This window comes from Salmo salar, chromosome ssa20 (genome assembly GCF_905237065.1).
Source record: "Salmo salar chromosome ssa20, Ssal_v3.1, whole genome shotgun sequence".
Classification (NCBI taxonomy): Eukaryota; Metazoa; Chordata; class Actinopteri; order Salmoniformes; family Salmonidae; genus Salmo; species Salmo salar.
The window spans coordinates 54,732,001-54,746,905 of record NC_059461.1 but is presented as its reverse complement, the minus strand read 5'-3'; the positions used below and the strand labels follow the sequence as shown (position 1 = coordinate 54,746,905).

The 14,905-nt window shown below is 42.3% G+C and overlaps 1 protein-coding gene across 4 annotated transcripts in view; it reads left to right on the top strand.

Annotated features, from left to right (window-relative positions):
- Nucleotides 1-883: 883 nt before the first annotated feature.
- The window catches only part of LOC106580817 (serine/threonine-protein kinase SIK3 homolog), a 51,969-nt gene continuing 37,947 nt past the window's right edge, over nucleotides 884-14,905 (top strand). For all 4 annotated transcript variants that reach the window (XM_014162272.2, XM_045703621.1, XM_014162271.2 and 1 more), the window contains exon 1: nucleotides 884-1,222. In XM_014162272.2, the coding sequence (XP_014017747.1) occupies nucleotides 938-1,222 (285 nt within the window). In that variant the 5' untranslated portion in view covers nucleotides 884-937. The remainder of the gene's footprint in view (nucleotides 1,223-14,905) is intronic.

Sequence of the window (14,905 nt, the reverse complement as noted above, 5' to 3'; positions counted from 1 at the left end):
TTGACTTGTAAAATAGGAACATAATTGGAAAATGCCATGGATACCCCCACTCTCAACTTAAACTGGTGACTGAACTAAGATTTGTTAAAGGCAATGGTATTGCTGTTGTGATTAGTTGTGTAGTTTTGGGTACCGGTAGTTAGGAGTACGGCAAACACCTTATTTCTTTGGTTCCTCAATATACATTTACCATATTACAATGTAGGCTATGTGTTACAGCACTACTGTTGGTGTCCCCCTCAGGAATTGCTCTTGAGAAAATTTCATGTAATTGTCCCCTCCAAAGTGGATATCAGATTTTCGCCCCTGTCTTCAACGAGGTTGAGAGTATATTGAGTTCCCGTGTTTATTTTACTCAAGCGGGATTGGACGCCTCGCCATATATTTGACACCCCTGCTGTAGACGATGGATGAGGCATGACATCAAATCAAGTTAAATTGTATTTGTCACATGCGCCGAATACAAAGGTGTAGACTTTACAGTGAAATGTTTCCTTACGAGCCCATCCCAACAATGCAGAATTATTGGCCGCCAGGTGTAAACGAATAGAATTGAACAGAACATAATAACTTTATTTTTTCCCAGAGGTGATGAGTGTCATTTTGCAGGCAATAAAGTGTTTTCAGTGTCCATTAGAATGAGTTGAAGTCGAGAGGTTGAATCCATCCAACCATGTGATGTACACTCGACAGACGTGTGAAACTGCACTGCTGTCTTCCGGGTTAGAAACACACACAGATTTGTACTAGTGCATAATGCGCAGTTCTGTCGCCAAGACAACCGTTTCTGTGGATGAAGTCATTGTTACGCTAATAGTTGCTATAGTTACAACCTAGAGAGGGCGCTGCGGAGGGGCTATGTACGTAATATGACGCAGGGTGGGGGCGTGCTCGCGATGCGCAAGACTGGTTGTTGTTCCCGCAGAGAGGCGAGAAGATGGCGGCCGTGTCAAGCGGAGGTGCAGCTGGGTCCGCTGCTCCCGGGATTACGCACTCTACCCGACCGGCCCACGCAGGCATGGGCGCCCAGAACCGAGCACAGCCATCCTCTGGGATCAGCCACTCCAATCGCCCGGCCGCGGGGTGCATCACCAACCCCGGCCACCCCTCGTCCGGCAGGCCCCCCCTAGCCCGAGTGGGCTACTACGAAATCGAGCGGACCATCGGCAAGGGAAATTTCGCCGTTGTTAAATTAGCAACACACATCATCACCAAAGCAAAGGTAGGATGATTAATGCAAGGCTTTTGAAGGGGATCAATTCCAGGTTGTCAACGATTTGTACTAATTTGACTGTTATCGCTGTCACTCTCATCCAGGCTGAAGATTGGGCCTTCGGCTGGGAGCGAGTAACGTTACAACGGCTAGACCGCTTTTGGTCGCAGTGCGGGGGTGTAAACATGGGGCATCATAAGCAATCATTCGCCTTGTAGTCTTTCACATGATAGAACCAGATCTAATGTAACAAGGGCAGTGGGGGTGACTTGTCTGCGGAGATGAGGGTACCGCTGGGATGAAAGAGAGGAGAGGGGCGCTTCGAGCGTGCACTGCGTTCGTTAACTAACCAGCTATTTTTGGCATTATGTATTAGCTAGGTAGAATCACAAGCATGTCATCAGTAGTTTACACGTATCATTAGCAAGCAACTAGATATATATTTGTGATATTTTGAAGTGAATGCGCCTTTGGCAAGCTAGTTAAGTTGGCTTGGTAGTTAACTAAAATAACAAACCTGCTTGACAGGCAGTAAACATATAGCTGGCTGGCCATATCTCATCCCTAAAAATGTGTACACTAACGTATTTTCTCACTGAAAAAGTTCGTTTTTCATTTTGTCATGGTGTATTTCTTTGATTTAGTGGTGTATTCAAGGGCTGGTATTTTAGTTTTTGCCAGGTTATGTGGCATTTCCATTTGAGTATAGGCAGAGGCTATGGGAACATCTGCAGCCTCAGATATGTCATAGCTTATTGATATCCCTTTGAGTGTGCTTATTCTGTTGCATAGTGTGGGTGTCTGTAGGCAGATGCATTGCTGGTGGATAGGCACGGGAGACTACAGATCTTGTTTTTCAATATTGAAACAAAAAAACAATCATAGTTGTTGCAACTTTTACCTTTGTCATTTCTCATCCTTATAGTTGAGAGACCTTAGCATGAACAGTAAACAACTTTTTTTTATCCACATTTTGCCTTTACATAAATTACCATTCCATTTTATTTTCCCAGGTATCTTATTGAGAAGCGGTTGCATCCCACCGCACTTCTCTGATTCAGAGGGGTTGGGTTAAATGCGGAAGACACATTTCAGTTGAATGCATTCAGTTGTACAACTGACTAGGTATCCCTCTTTCCCTTTCAATGTTTTTCTCTCAATAACGACTTGGGTGGCCAAGGAGTAGAGCAGGCCAATTGATAGCCTACCCACTCGGGTCATACTTTTAAGCCTGTGCCAGTGCCACTAAGCTGACATATCTCCTAGTAATAAGACTGTGGATCTGCAACACGCTCATGGAATCGAACTGAGGCCAGTCATGTAAGGACATCACGATTGTAATGTGTGTGTAGAAGAGCGAGAACACTTAGCTACCTCTGTGTGTTGTGTGATGGAGGCTGACTATTCTGATAGATTAACTCGCATGGTGACATGGAACATAATCAAAAACACATTAGGCTGTAAGCAGCTTAGGCAATGCCACAGAACTTGTGAAAATGTATTTATACGGAACCACATATTAGTGCTTTAAAGTTACTTAACGATTCATTGATAAAACACTGACCACTAAAAACTACAGTCTCTCCATTATTGTGCCAAGTTTTTTTGTTGAGTGATCCTTTTGCAGAGGGGGACACAGGCCCTGATATTTTGCAATCAACTGGATTGGTAGAATGGATTGCATTAGTGCAATTTGAAAATGACCCTTTCTAGGCAGAGGTCATCGTCATTGTGAGAATTTACATTTGATTTCTGTCATTTAATAAATGTATCATTAAATAGGCCATGCTGAATCACGGGGGCAGGTCAACACATGAATGGACATTTGACTAGCTATCTGTTGCTAGCTAGTTTTTCCTGGTTGATGTACATTGGGTTGTTATTTTACCTGACATGCATATGGTCCTCTTTTTAGCTGGTTCTTTGTAGAATTGTGACCCGGAGTCGTACAAAATCGGGTGTTTCTCTACTCCAATGATTAAGGAAAAACAACTAAAAACAAACTAGGTTATCTTTAATCTCTCCTCGTTTGTCTTTCAAGCACCCACATGGGTTTGTATTTTCCTCATATCCAGTAAGGAGGGGACTTGCAGCTTGTGGAGTGTCTCAAATAGAAGCAAGTTCTATTTTAGCGCTTGGCTACGCAGACTCATTCACGAGCGTGAATTGTGTGGGTGATCTGATTGAATAACATGTATGTGGCCAGTGTGGTTTCTGTGTAATGTTTAGGGGAAGTAGCTGGTCCAAGTATGATTGTTTTGGGTTTGTCATTAAATGTACCACCACCCAAAACCTTTTTTCCCCTTCTTTTTTTACCCCTCCCATTGCATCTTATGAAGCATGACATGCTTCAGGTTCATCGGGTTTGTATGTACAATTTAAATGGGACTAGGTTATGTTTTTAAAAATAGATGCTCAAACATATGAAACCAGTGCCTTGGTGCTGCCTTCTCACCAACTCAAGATTATAAACACTGATATTTCTGGTCATGTTTATGAAATTCAAAGTCCAAAGAAGGGCATGTTATGCAACCTAAGAGCTACTGATGTCCCGATTTAAGAGAAATTGCATGATATTGGAATAATAAACAAAAACGTTGCCTCTTCTAGCTACATCAACAAAATTTCTTCTGAATTCAAACAGTAGCCTGTCTATTAATATTGCTCACATGCATTGACATGACACCCTCCCTAACAGTCAGTTAGCCGACGTAGAAGTGAGCAAATTCAGTATATTTGGACAGATCTTCGGACTGCACACCTTTTCCACCAGCATTAGTCAGGCCTAATCACTGGTGTGAAAGACAGGACCTATAGCTCAATGCTTCGGTCCGCAAAGCCAGTCAGGGAGAAGTGGTTTGTTGAGCCGTGGTGTTAGACTGAGCCAAGCGTCACAGCTATGGAAGAGGGACTGTCTTAGAGCCGTTAGGGCAGACCTGACAGGCTCGGGACTAGGGTCAACAACAAAACACACACACCTGAATAAAAAAGTGTTTCTAAACTTAAATGTGTCTGCCAGCTGACTAGCTCCCTCCTTATCAGAAGACGGGGCACCTCCTCTTGGCTCCACTACAGTCAGACAGGTATGGCTAAAGAAGGCAGCCGGCGTGCTCTGGCTTGTCTGCGGTGCATCGCGCCGTCTCCTCATGTTACACTGCATCTATCCAGACTACTTCTTCCCCTACCGCCGCCTCCTCAGCTTAGATTTGCATCGAGGAGGAGGAGGAGCAGCAGCCGTGATGGCCAGGCAATGTTAGATAACGGGCCTAATGCACGTGTCGTGCCGTGATTTCATTTGCATTAATAATTTGACAATTGTGGTGTTGCTGCTTGACCTGCCTTCATGTCCCATAGTTATTGGGTTATGCACACTGTATGCCCATCTTCTAATGTTCTTGTTGGTGCGTTCAGTACTAGCCCTAGTGGAATCTGTCCTAGGTCTAACTCATGTAGTTTTTTTTTTCATCCAAAACCAGTAGTTTTTGACAGGCAATTTCATACTACTTACAGTGCATTCGGAAAGTATTCAGACCTCTTGACTTTTCTACATTTTGTTACGTTACAGCCTTATTCTAAAATGGGTCAACAAAAATGAAAGTCTTCATCAATCTCCAAACAATACCCCATAATGACAAAGCAAAAACACGTTTTTAGAAATTTGGCAAATCTATTAAAAATCAAAAAACATATACTTTATTTAAATAAGTATTCAGACCCTTTGCTATGAGACTCGGAATTGAGTTCATGTGCATCCTGTTTCCGTTGATCATCCTTGATGTTTCTACAACTTGATACCTGTGGTAAATTCCATTGATTGGACATGATTTGGAAAGGCACACACCTGACGATATAAGGTCAGACAGTTGACAGTAGATGTCAGAGCAAATACCAAGCCATGAGGTCGAAGGAATTGTCCGTAGAGCTCCGAGACAAGATTGTCGAGGCACAGATCTGGGGAAGGGTACCAAAAACTGTCTGCAGCATTGAAGTTCCACAAGAACACAGTGGCCTCCATTCTTAAATGGTTGAAGTTTGGAACCACCAAGACTCTTCCTAAAGCTGGCTGCCTTGCCAAACTGAGCGATTGGGGGAGATGGCCTTGGTCACTCTGCCATAGAGCCTTCCAGAAGGATAACCATCTCTGCAGCACTCCACCAATCACACCTTTATGGTAGAGTGGCCAACTGAAGCCACTCTTCAGTAAAAGGCACATGACAGCCCGCTTGGAGTTTGCCAAAAGGCACCTAAAGACTCAGACCATGAGAAACATTTTTCAGTGGCAAGGACTGGGAGACGAGCTGACTGGGGCAAAGGTTCACCTTTCAACAGGACAACGACCCTAAGCACACAGCCAATACAACATTTTGGCTTCGGGACAAGTCTCTGAATGTCCTTGAGTGGCCCAGCTAGAGCCCGGACTTGAACCAGATCGAACATCTCTGGAGATACCTGAAAAAAGCTGTGCAACGATGCTCCCCATCCAACCTGACAGAGCTTGAGAGGATCTGCAGAGAAGAATGGGAGAAACTCCCCAAATACAGGTGTTTTTAATTTTTTTTAAATTTAACCTTTCGTGATCCAGTCGTGTGTATCATCATGATATAGCCTATTCACAATACCACAGTCTCTAGTGCCTTATTGCTTTAATGTTCACGGTTATGTGGGTGGTTTAGTCCATCTGGCCACCTCCACTTGCAAACCAATGAGAACAGTTTTTCTGTAGACAGAGTTTGCGTTGGATCTTGATATCAACCAATGACTGTGGTCCCCTTGCAGCAGCTGAGCTCCATACATGGAGGGGTCAGGTCTCCGTAGCCCTCCATCTCTCACCAACACATGACCAACGTCTCTATGGATTCCAACAAGATTCCAATGGAATTACCGTTCCCGGGGCACCTGATGTTTAACTCACTAAAGTTAAGTGACTCCAATGTGTAAGTCTCTGTGAAAGACGCATCATGTCGTCGATGTTGCCAACTGACTCTCAAGGGGGGACTGGCCGGACTGGCACACACAGGCAGGCGATGCCAGGGGCTATTTGTCAAGGGGCTAAATATAGCTGATGATAGTGTTGTAACGCATGGACCCAGACCATGCAGTCAGTAAGACCTGAATGTAGGTGAAAGTTTCCATTATGGGGATGCTTACTGAGGAACCTTTCTGTGGTAAAAGGGGGTGAGTTTGGACAATGGTATCAACTGGTATCAGACCTAGGATGGATATCGTCAATTATCGGCGTACTAACAACCCCCCACCTCGTAACACATGTGACCCCAAACTGTTCACAGCTCTGTTGTTGGCGGAGAGAAAATGTTGCAGTTTTAAAGCTAATTTCCCACAATGAGGACGTTGAGCAGAACGTTGAGCAGCAGGGGTGAGGACCTCCCACACGCAGCGCTGCGTAGTGTTGCCGCTGAAAGGAACACGCAAAGAAAACCAACAGCACGGGTTGAATAAAAGATACGGTCTTATTTGTGTGATCATGTGACGCTCACTGCACACATTAACCTCCACATAAGGGAGCTTGATTGGAGTAGAAGGTCAACCCTCTACAACAGGGAACCAAGCGGGCTAAGCTGATAGAGATGACGTCATTATAACCTGTTGTTAACTGGTTGTGATGATGTCATTTCGACCATCTTTAATGTGAATGTTTTTGATGTCAGTGTTGGCAACTGTCCCCCCCCCCCTCCCCATACTGGAACAATGTCACACTGATCATCTCATGCTCACGCACAGCAGAATACAGGCACCTGCATGCTACACGGTCACTCACATGCACATGCTTGTTTGCTCTCTGTGCACTCAAACCAACCCTATCATCAATCCCACTCATGCTGACTCATACTGACTGTCATATGTTTAGATGCACTGTGTGTTTGTGTGTGTGTAGGCTATGTTTGTATGTAAGAGTATGTTTGAGTGTGTCTTGGGGGGGGTTCTTGGTCCAGTCTCCTTCGATGAGGACACAGACCTGGTCTCAGTTGGTTAGCATTGCTCCTGAGCCAAGTGGCTTTGGGCCTGACTGACTCAGGCAGTAAAGATTTCGACTTTGACTATTCTCATTGCAGACGGCTGAGATGGTGTCTTTATGGCTGTGTCTTTTTAAAACGTTTCATTTGGTTTGTGTTAAACTCCTTGTTTTGTTCTTAACTTTTATTACTCTCTGATCCAGCATTTTTATTCCATCTTCGATCTCCATATTGTGTTTTCGGTTTTTCATATTTGCCTCTCTGAGCTCTCCGCAGTCATACGCTGTTATATAAAACATAAAAGGAATTTCATGACGACAAAGTCATCATACCAAACTTGAAATGTCCTCTTGTCCGCATTCCTTTGATGTAATTGTCAGCAGCACAGTCGTGTTGTTTAGAGTGCCGTGCCCCAAATAATCTCAGTTTATTGGTCTGCTTGTTTTGGAGGCCTATCCATCTCTCCTGTTCATTTTGTAGGCCACTTGCCACTTGTTTGTTCCTGGTTGCTAAGTATCAGCTTTGGCGCGGTGCTATGGTTAGGTCAACAGTCGTGTGATCGCGGGGGCTATATGACACTTCAGCTTAACTGACTCTCTGTATCCATATCTTTCAATGGAAAATTCCAAAGTAATGCAGGCCAGACACGTCACCCCTCCAAGTAGATTACTGTAACTAAAGCTGTACATTAAAAACCAGCCAATAGTTCCAACTACAACTGGCCATTTGAATTGCGTGTGTGAGGAAATGAGTTGTGCTAGTCATTCGGATAGCTTGTCCAAACTCCTCTGTGTGCTCAGCTTATCGGGCTTGTCAAATGATGTTCTATCAAACATGATGCTGGCACCAGCTTTTATAGGCCAGCATAGCACTCTCTTCCAGTTTTGATTTCGCACCCAATTTCCTTATTTTGAGTCCATTTGCATGGAGAGGGACTTGATGTTCCCAAAGAATTTGAGTTTGTGGCGTGAGACCGGGAGTGTGAACTCACAATGCCTCATGACCTTCCTCCCTCATTTGGGCCTTTCTGTTTTTACTGTATCATACGTTGTGTGTGTTTTTCAAGTGGGTCCCTGCTCCAGATGTTGGCCATCGTACCCACGATGCAGGGGGGAGTTTACATCAACACAGCTGGATGACTGCCAGAGCAATAATAGCCCAAGGAAGCTTAAAATACCACAGAGATGGACATGCACACAGCCCTACTGAGAAAGATGGACCCACCACACACACACACAGGGTTCAGTGCTAGAACATCATGTGCCTGGCTCTTCCTTTTCCTGTCCGCTAGCCGGAAATGGGCCGCAGCTTGCTTTCATATGGCCCCATTCTATTATCTCGGCCAAGAACAGAGAGGGGGAAGAGTAGCTTCAGAAATAACTAGTCTTCCCAGAACGCGAAGCCAGCTCACAAGGAGGTCTAGGCATGTGTAAGAGCAGGTTTTTGTCTCATTCTCAATAGATCACCCCATTACACTGTTAGGCTAATTTATTCATTAGCCTGAAACCTGACGTCGAGCTGACATGTCACAGTTATTGGTAAAAGTAAGCACCGCCAGAATTGGTTAGATCAGCATGGTGTCAAACTCAATTCCTGGAGGGTCGTGCGTTTGCGAGTTTTCGCACCTCCCTTGTACTTGATGAATCAATTAAGGTAATTGATTAGTTAGGAACCCCTCATCTGGTTGTCTAGGTCTTAATTAGACACGTAAGGAAATAACAAAAACAAGCAAACACAGTGTCTTCAGAAAGTATTCACACCCCTTGACTTATTCCACATGTTGTGTTACAGCCTGAATTCAAAATGTATTAAAAAGCTATTCTCAGCCATCTACTCATAATACCCTATAATGACAAAGTGAAAACATGTTTTTAGAATTTCTTGCTATTTTATTGAAAATGAAATACAGAAATATCTCATTTACATAAGCATTCACACTAGAGGTCGACCGATTGATTTTAATGCCGATACCGATTTATTGGAGGACCCAAAAAAAAACCACTACCGATTAATCGGCCATTATTATTGTCATTATAAATAAATAAAATAAAAAAATATATATATATTTTTAAATGTATTTATTTATAATGACAATTACAACGATACTGAATGAACAATGAACACTTTCATTTTAACTTAATATAATACATCAAATCAATTTAGTCTCAAATAAATAATGAAACATGTTCAATTTGGTTTAAATAATGCAAAAACACAGTGTTGGAGAAGAAAGTAAAAGTGCAATATGTGCCATGTAAAAAAAGCTAACTTTTAAGTTCTTTGCTCAGAACATGATAACATATGAAAGCTGGTGGTTCCTTTTAACATGAGTCTTCAATATTCCCAGTTAATAAGTTTTAGGTTGTAGTTATTATAGGACTTTTTCTCTCTATACCATTTGTATTTCATAGACCTTTGACCATTGGATGTTCTTATAAGCACTATAGTATTGCCAGCCTAATCTCGGGAGTTGATAGGCTTGAAGTCATAAACAGCGCTGTGCTTCAAGCATTGCGAAAAGTTGCTGGCAAATGGAGGAAAGTGCGGTTTGAATGAATGCTTACGAGCCTGCTGCCTACCACCGCTCAGTCAGACTCCTCTATCAAATATCAAATCATAGACTTAATTATAATAAACACAGAAATACGAGCCTTAGGACATTAATATGGTCAAATCCGGAAACGGTCATTTCGAAAACAAAACATTCATTCTTTCAGTGAAATACGGAACCGTTCCATATTTTATCGAACGGGTGGCAACCCTAAGTCTAAATATTGCTGTTACATTGTACAACCTTCAATGTTATGTCATAATTATGTACAATTCTGGCAAATTAATTACGGTCTTTGTTAGGAAGAAATGGTCTTCACACAGTTCGCAACGAGCTAGGCGACCCGAACTGCATCATATACCCTGACTCTGCTTACACTGAACGCAAGAGAAGTGACACAATTTCAGGCACCACATTGATTATATGCAACGCAGGACAAGCTAGTTAACTACACATGGTTGATGAAATTACTAGTTTAACTAGTGATTATGTTAAGATTGATAGTTTTTTATAAGATAAGTTTAATGCTAGCTAGCAACTTACCATGGCTCATTGCTGCCTGCACTCGCGTAACTAGGGGTGGTCAAGCCTGCCACGCAGTCTCCTCGTGGATTCCAATATAATTGGCATCCGAAAATGCTGATTACCGATTGTTATGAAAACTTCAAATCGGCCCTAATTAATCGGTCGACCTCACATTCACACCCCTGGGTCAATACATGTTAGAATCACCGTTGGCATCAATTACAGCTGTGAGTCTTTCTGGGTAAGTCTAACAGCTTTGCACACCTGGAATGTACAATATTTGCCTGTTTATTATTTTCAAAATTCTTCAAGCTTTGTCAAGTTGATTGTTGATCATTCATAGACAACCGTTTTCAGGTCTTGTCATAGATTCCATGGCGCCGGAGGAGATGGCTGCCGTTTTTCTATTGTGTTTTTTTTTTTTTGCGTTATTTTTAACTTGTTTTGTACATAATGTTTCTGCCCCCGTCTCTTATGACCGAAAAGTGCTTCTGGATATCAGGACAGCGATTATTCACCTCGTACTGGACAAAGATTTTCTTCAACGAGTCGGACGCAAAGGATTTACTTCAGACACCCAACAAGGCCCAAAATCCCAGTCATTCGCTTGAAGAAGAGACCGAGATATCAGGGACATAGGTCGGGGTGCCTTGTAAGGATCCGACGGCATGTGTGTAATCCCTCTCTACCATCAGTCCTATTAGCCAACGTGCAATCATTGAATAACAAATTGGATGAGCTCCGATCAAGATTTTTTTTAAATGGTACCCGCAAAACACGAGTCTCAGCATCAACAGTGAAGAGGTGACTCCGGGATGCTGGCCTTCTAGGCAGGATTCCTCTGTCCAGTGTCTGTGTTCTTTTCCCAAACTTAATATTTTATTTTTATTGGCCAGTCTGAGATATGGCTTTTTCTTCGCAACTGCCTAGAAGGCCAGCATCCCGCAGTCACCTGTTCACTGTTGACGTTGAGACTCGTGTTTTGCGGGTACTATTTAATGAAGCTGCCAGTTGTGGACTTGTGAGGCGTCTGTTTCTCAAACTAGACACTAATGTACTTGTCCTCTTGCTCAGTTGTGCAAGGGGGCATCCCACTCCTCTTACTATTCTGGTTAGAGCCAGTTTGCACTGTTCTGTGAAGGGAGTAGTACACAGCGTTGTACGAGATCTTCAGTTTCTTATCAATTTCTCGCATGAATAGCCTTAATTTCTGAGAACAAGAATAGACTGACGAGTTTCCGAAGAAAGTTATTTGTTTCTGGCCATTTTGAGCCTGTAATCGAACCCACAAATGCTTATGCTCCAGATACTCAACTAGTCTAAAGAAGGCCAGTTTTATTGCTTCTTTAATCAGGACAACAGTTGTCAGCTGTGCTAACATAATTGCAAAAGGGTTTTCTAATGATCAATTAGCCTTTTTAAAATGATAAACTTGGATTAGCTAACACAACGTGCCATTGGAACACAGGAGTGTTGGTTGCTGATAATGGGCCTCTGTACACCTATGTAGATATTCCATTAAACATCTGCCGTTTCCAGCTACAATAGTAATTTACAACATTGACAATGTCGACACTGTATTTCTGATTAATTTGAAGTTATTTTAATGGACAAAATGTTTTGCTTTTCTTTCAAAAACTAGGAAATGTGTAAGTGACCCCAAACTTTTGAACAGTTGTGTGTGTGTGTGTATTATATGTATGTCTGTGTGTATGTGTGTGTGATATATATACACACACACACACACACACAGTCGAAGTGGGAAGTTTACATATACCTTAGCCAAATACATTTAAACTCAGTTTTTCACTATTCCTGACATTTAATCCAAGTAAAAATGTCCTGTCTTATGTCAGTTAGGATCACCACTTTATTTTAAGAATGTGAAATGTCAGAATAATAGTGGAGAGAATGATTATTTCAGCTTTTATTTCTTTCATCACATTCCCACTGGGTCAGAAGTGTACATACACTCAATTAGTATTTGGTAGCATTGCCTTTAAATTGTTTAACTTGGGTCAAATGTTTCAGGTAGCCTTCCACAAGCTTCCCACAATAAGTTGAGTGGATTTTGGCCCATTCCTCGTGACAGAGCTGGTGTAACTGAGTCAGGTTTGTAAGCCTCCTTGCTCACACGTTTTTTTCATTTCTGCCCACAACTTTTCTATAGGGTTGAGGTCAGAGCTTTGGATGGCCACTCCAATACCTTGACTTTGTCCTTAAGCCATTTTGCCACAACTTTGGAAGTATGCTTGGGGTCATTGTCCATTTGGATGACTCATTTGTGACCAAGCTTTAACTTCCTGGCTGATGTCTTGAGATGTTTCTTCAATATATCCACATCATTTTCCTACCTCGTGATGCTATCTATTTTGTGAAGTGCACCAGTCCCTCCTGCAGCAAAGCACCCCCACAACATGATGCTGCCACCCCTATGCTTCACGGTTGGGATGGTGTTCTTCGGGTTGCAAGCCTCCCGCTTTTTCTTCCAAACATAACGATGGTCATTATGGCCAAATGGTTCTATTTTTGTTTCATCAGACCAGAGGGCATTTCTCCAAAAACTACTATCTTTGTCCCCATGTGCAGCTGCAAACCGTAGTCTGTTTTTTTTATGGTGGTTTTGGAGCAGTGGCTTCTTCCTTGCTGAGCGGCCTTTCAGGTTATGTCGATATAGGACTCATTTTACTGTGGATATAGATACTTTTGTACCTGTTTCCTCCAGCATCTTCACAAGGTCCTTTGCTGCTGTTCTGGGATTGATTTGCACTTTTCGCACCAAAGCACGTTCATCTCTAGGAGATAGAACGCGTCTCCTTCCTGAAGGGTATGACAGCTGTGTGGTCCCATGGTGTTTATACGTGCGTACTATTGTTTGAACAGATGAACGTGGTACCTTCAGGCATTTGGAAATTGCTACCAAGGATGAACTAGACTCATGGAGGTCTACAATTGTTTTTCTGATTTCTTTTAATTTCTTTCCCATGAAGGAAGAACTTGAAATACATCCACAGGTACACCTCCAATTGACTCAAATGATGTCAATTAGTCTAACAGTAGCTTCTAAAGCTATGACATAATTTTCTGGATTTTTTTTTCAAGCTGTTTAAAGGCACAGTCAACTTAGTGTATGTAAACTTCTGACCCACTGGAATTGTGATACAGTAAAATAATCTGTCTGTAAACAATTGTTGGAAATATGACTTGTGTCATGCACAAAGTAGATGTCCTAACGGACTTGCCAAAACTATAGTGTATGTAAACTTCCGACTTCAACTGTATGTATATATGTGTTATTTTTTTACCTCCATTTATAGTAGTAAATACTAAAATGTTTTTCTTCTTAAAACTGCATTGTTGGTTATGGGCTTGCAAGTAAGTATTTCACTGTAAGGTCTATCTATACCTGTTGTACTCAGCGCATGTGACAAATACAATTTATTTTGATTTCCATGCTGATTTAAGTCAAAACTGTTACTCGTCCACTCAGGAACATTCACTGTCTTCTTGGTAAGCAACTCCAGTGTAGATTTGTCCTTGTGTTTAAAGTTATTGTCCTGCTGAAAGGTGAATTCATCTACCAGTGTCTGGTTGAAAGCAGACTGAACCAGGATTTCCTCTGATTTTGCCTGTGCTTAGCTCCATTCTGTTTATTTTTTTATCCTGAAAAACTCCCCAGTCCTTAATGATTACAAGCATATTCATAACATGGTGCAGCCACCACTATGCTTGTAAATAGGGAGTGGTACTCCGTAATGTGTTGTATTGAATTTGCCCCAAACATTACACTTTATATTCAGGACAAAAAAATGAATTGCTTTGGCACATTTTTTGCAGTACAACTTTTTTGGTAAGATTATTATCTATTTTTTTGCAATACAAAGCATACACATACAAACAACAGCACACAAACATCCACAACATAACCCCTGCCCAGAACCACCTGCTCACACCACCATCTCCAGCGCCAGTATCACTCTCTGCCACATGACCTCAAACTGCACCATTTTGTTTCTGTCTGTAGCCCATGCACATTCAACATTTAGATAAAGCATTTGACCTTTCCATTTTGTTAATGATGGAGAATTTGTTGATTTCCATTTTAAGCACACGTTTTTTTCAAGATGATTGGTGAGAAAAGTTATGTCCAACCCGTAGGGTATCTCACTGCGGATTAGAAGTACATTTACATTTTAATACTTCTGACAGCCAATTTTGTAACTCTGCCCATAATTGTATGATTTTATTGCATTCCAAGAAGCTATGGGTTATCAGTGTTGCCATGTTCTCGGGTTGTCAGTGTTGCCATGTTCTCGGTTTTCTAGCCAAATTGGGCTACTTTGAAAACGATGTCGTGGGTGTTGGGTTTTTGGGCTACATCTAAATTGCACCATTGCCATCAATGTATTTCTCTTGGAAATATATATATTTCACGGTGACCTGCTGCTGCTGCAGACTTTCAGGCTGTGAGTGGTGGTGGAGAGGAGGAGGGCCGGAGCAGTGTGTGTGCGTTGAGAGAGTGCTGCAGCTGAGTCACGGAGACAGAGCAGCACGCGCACACGTCTTGACAACTTTTTACCGGTTGTCGGTCGGCTATTTGGATTGGTCATTATGGAGACACCCTTTTCCCATAAAACATATTAA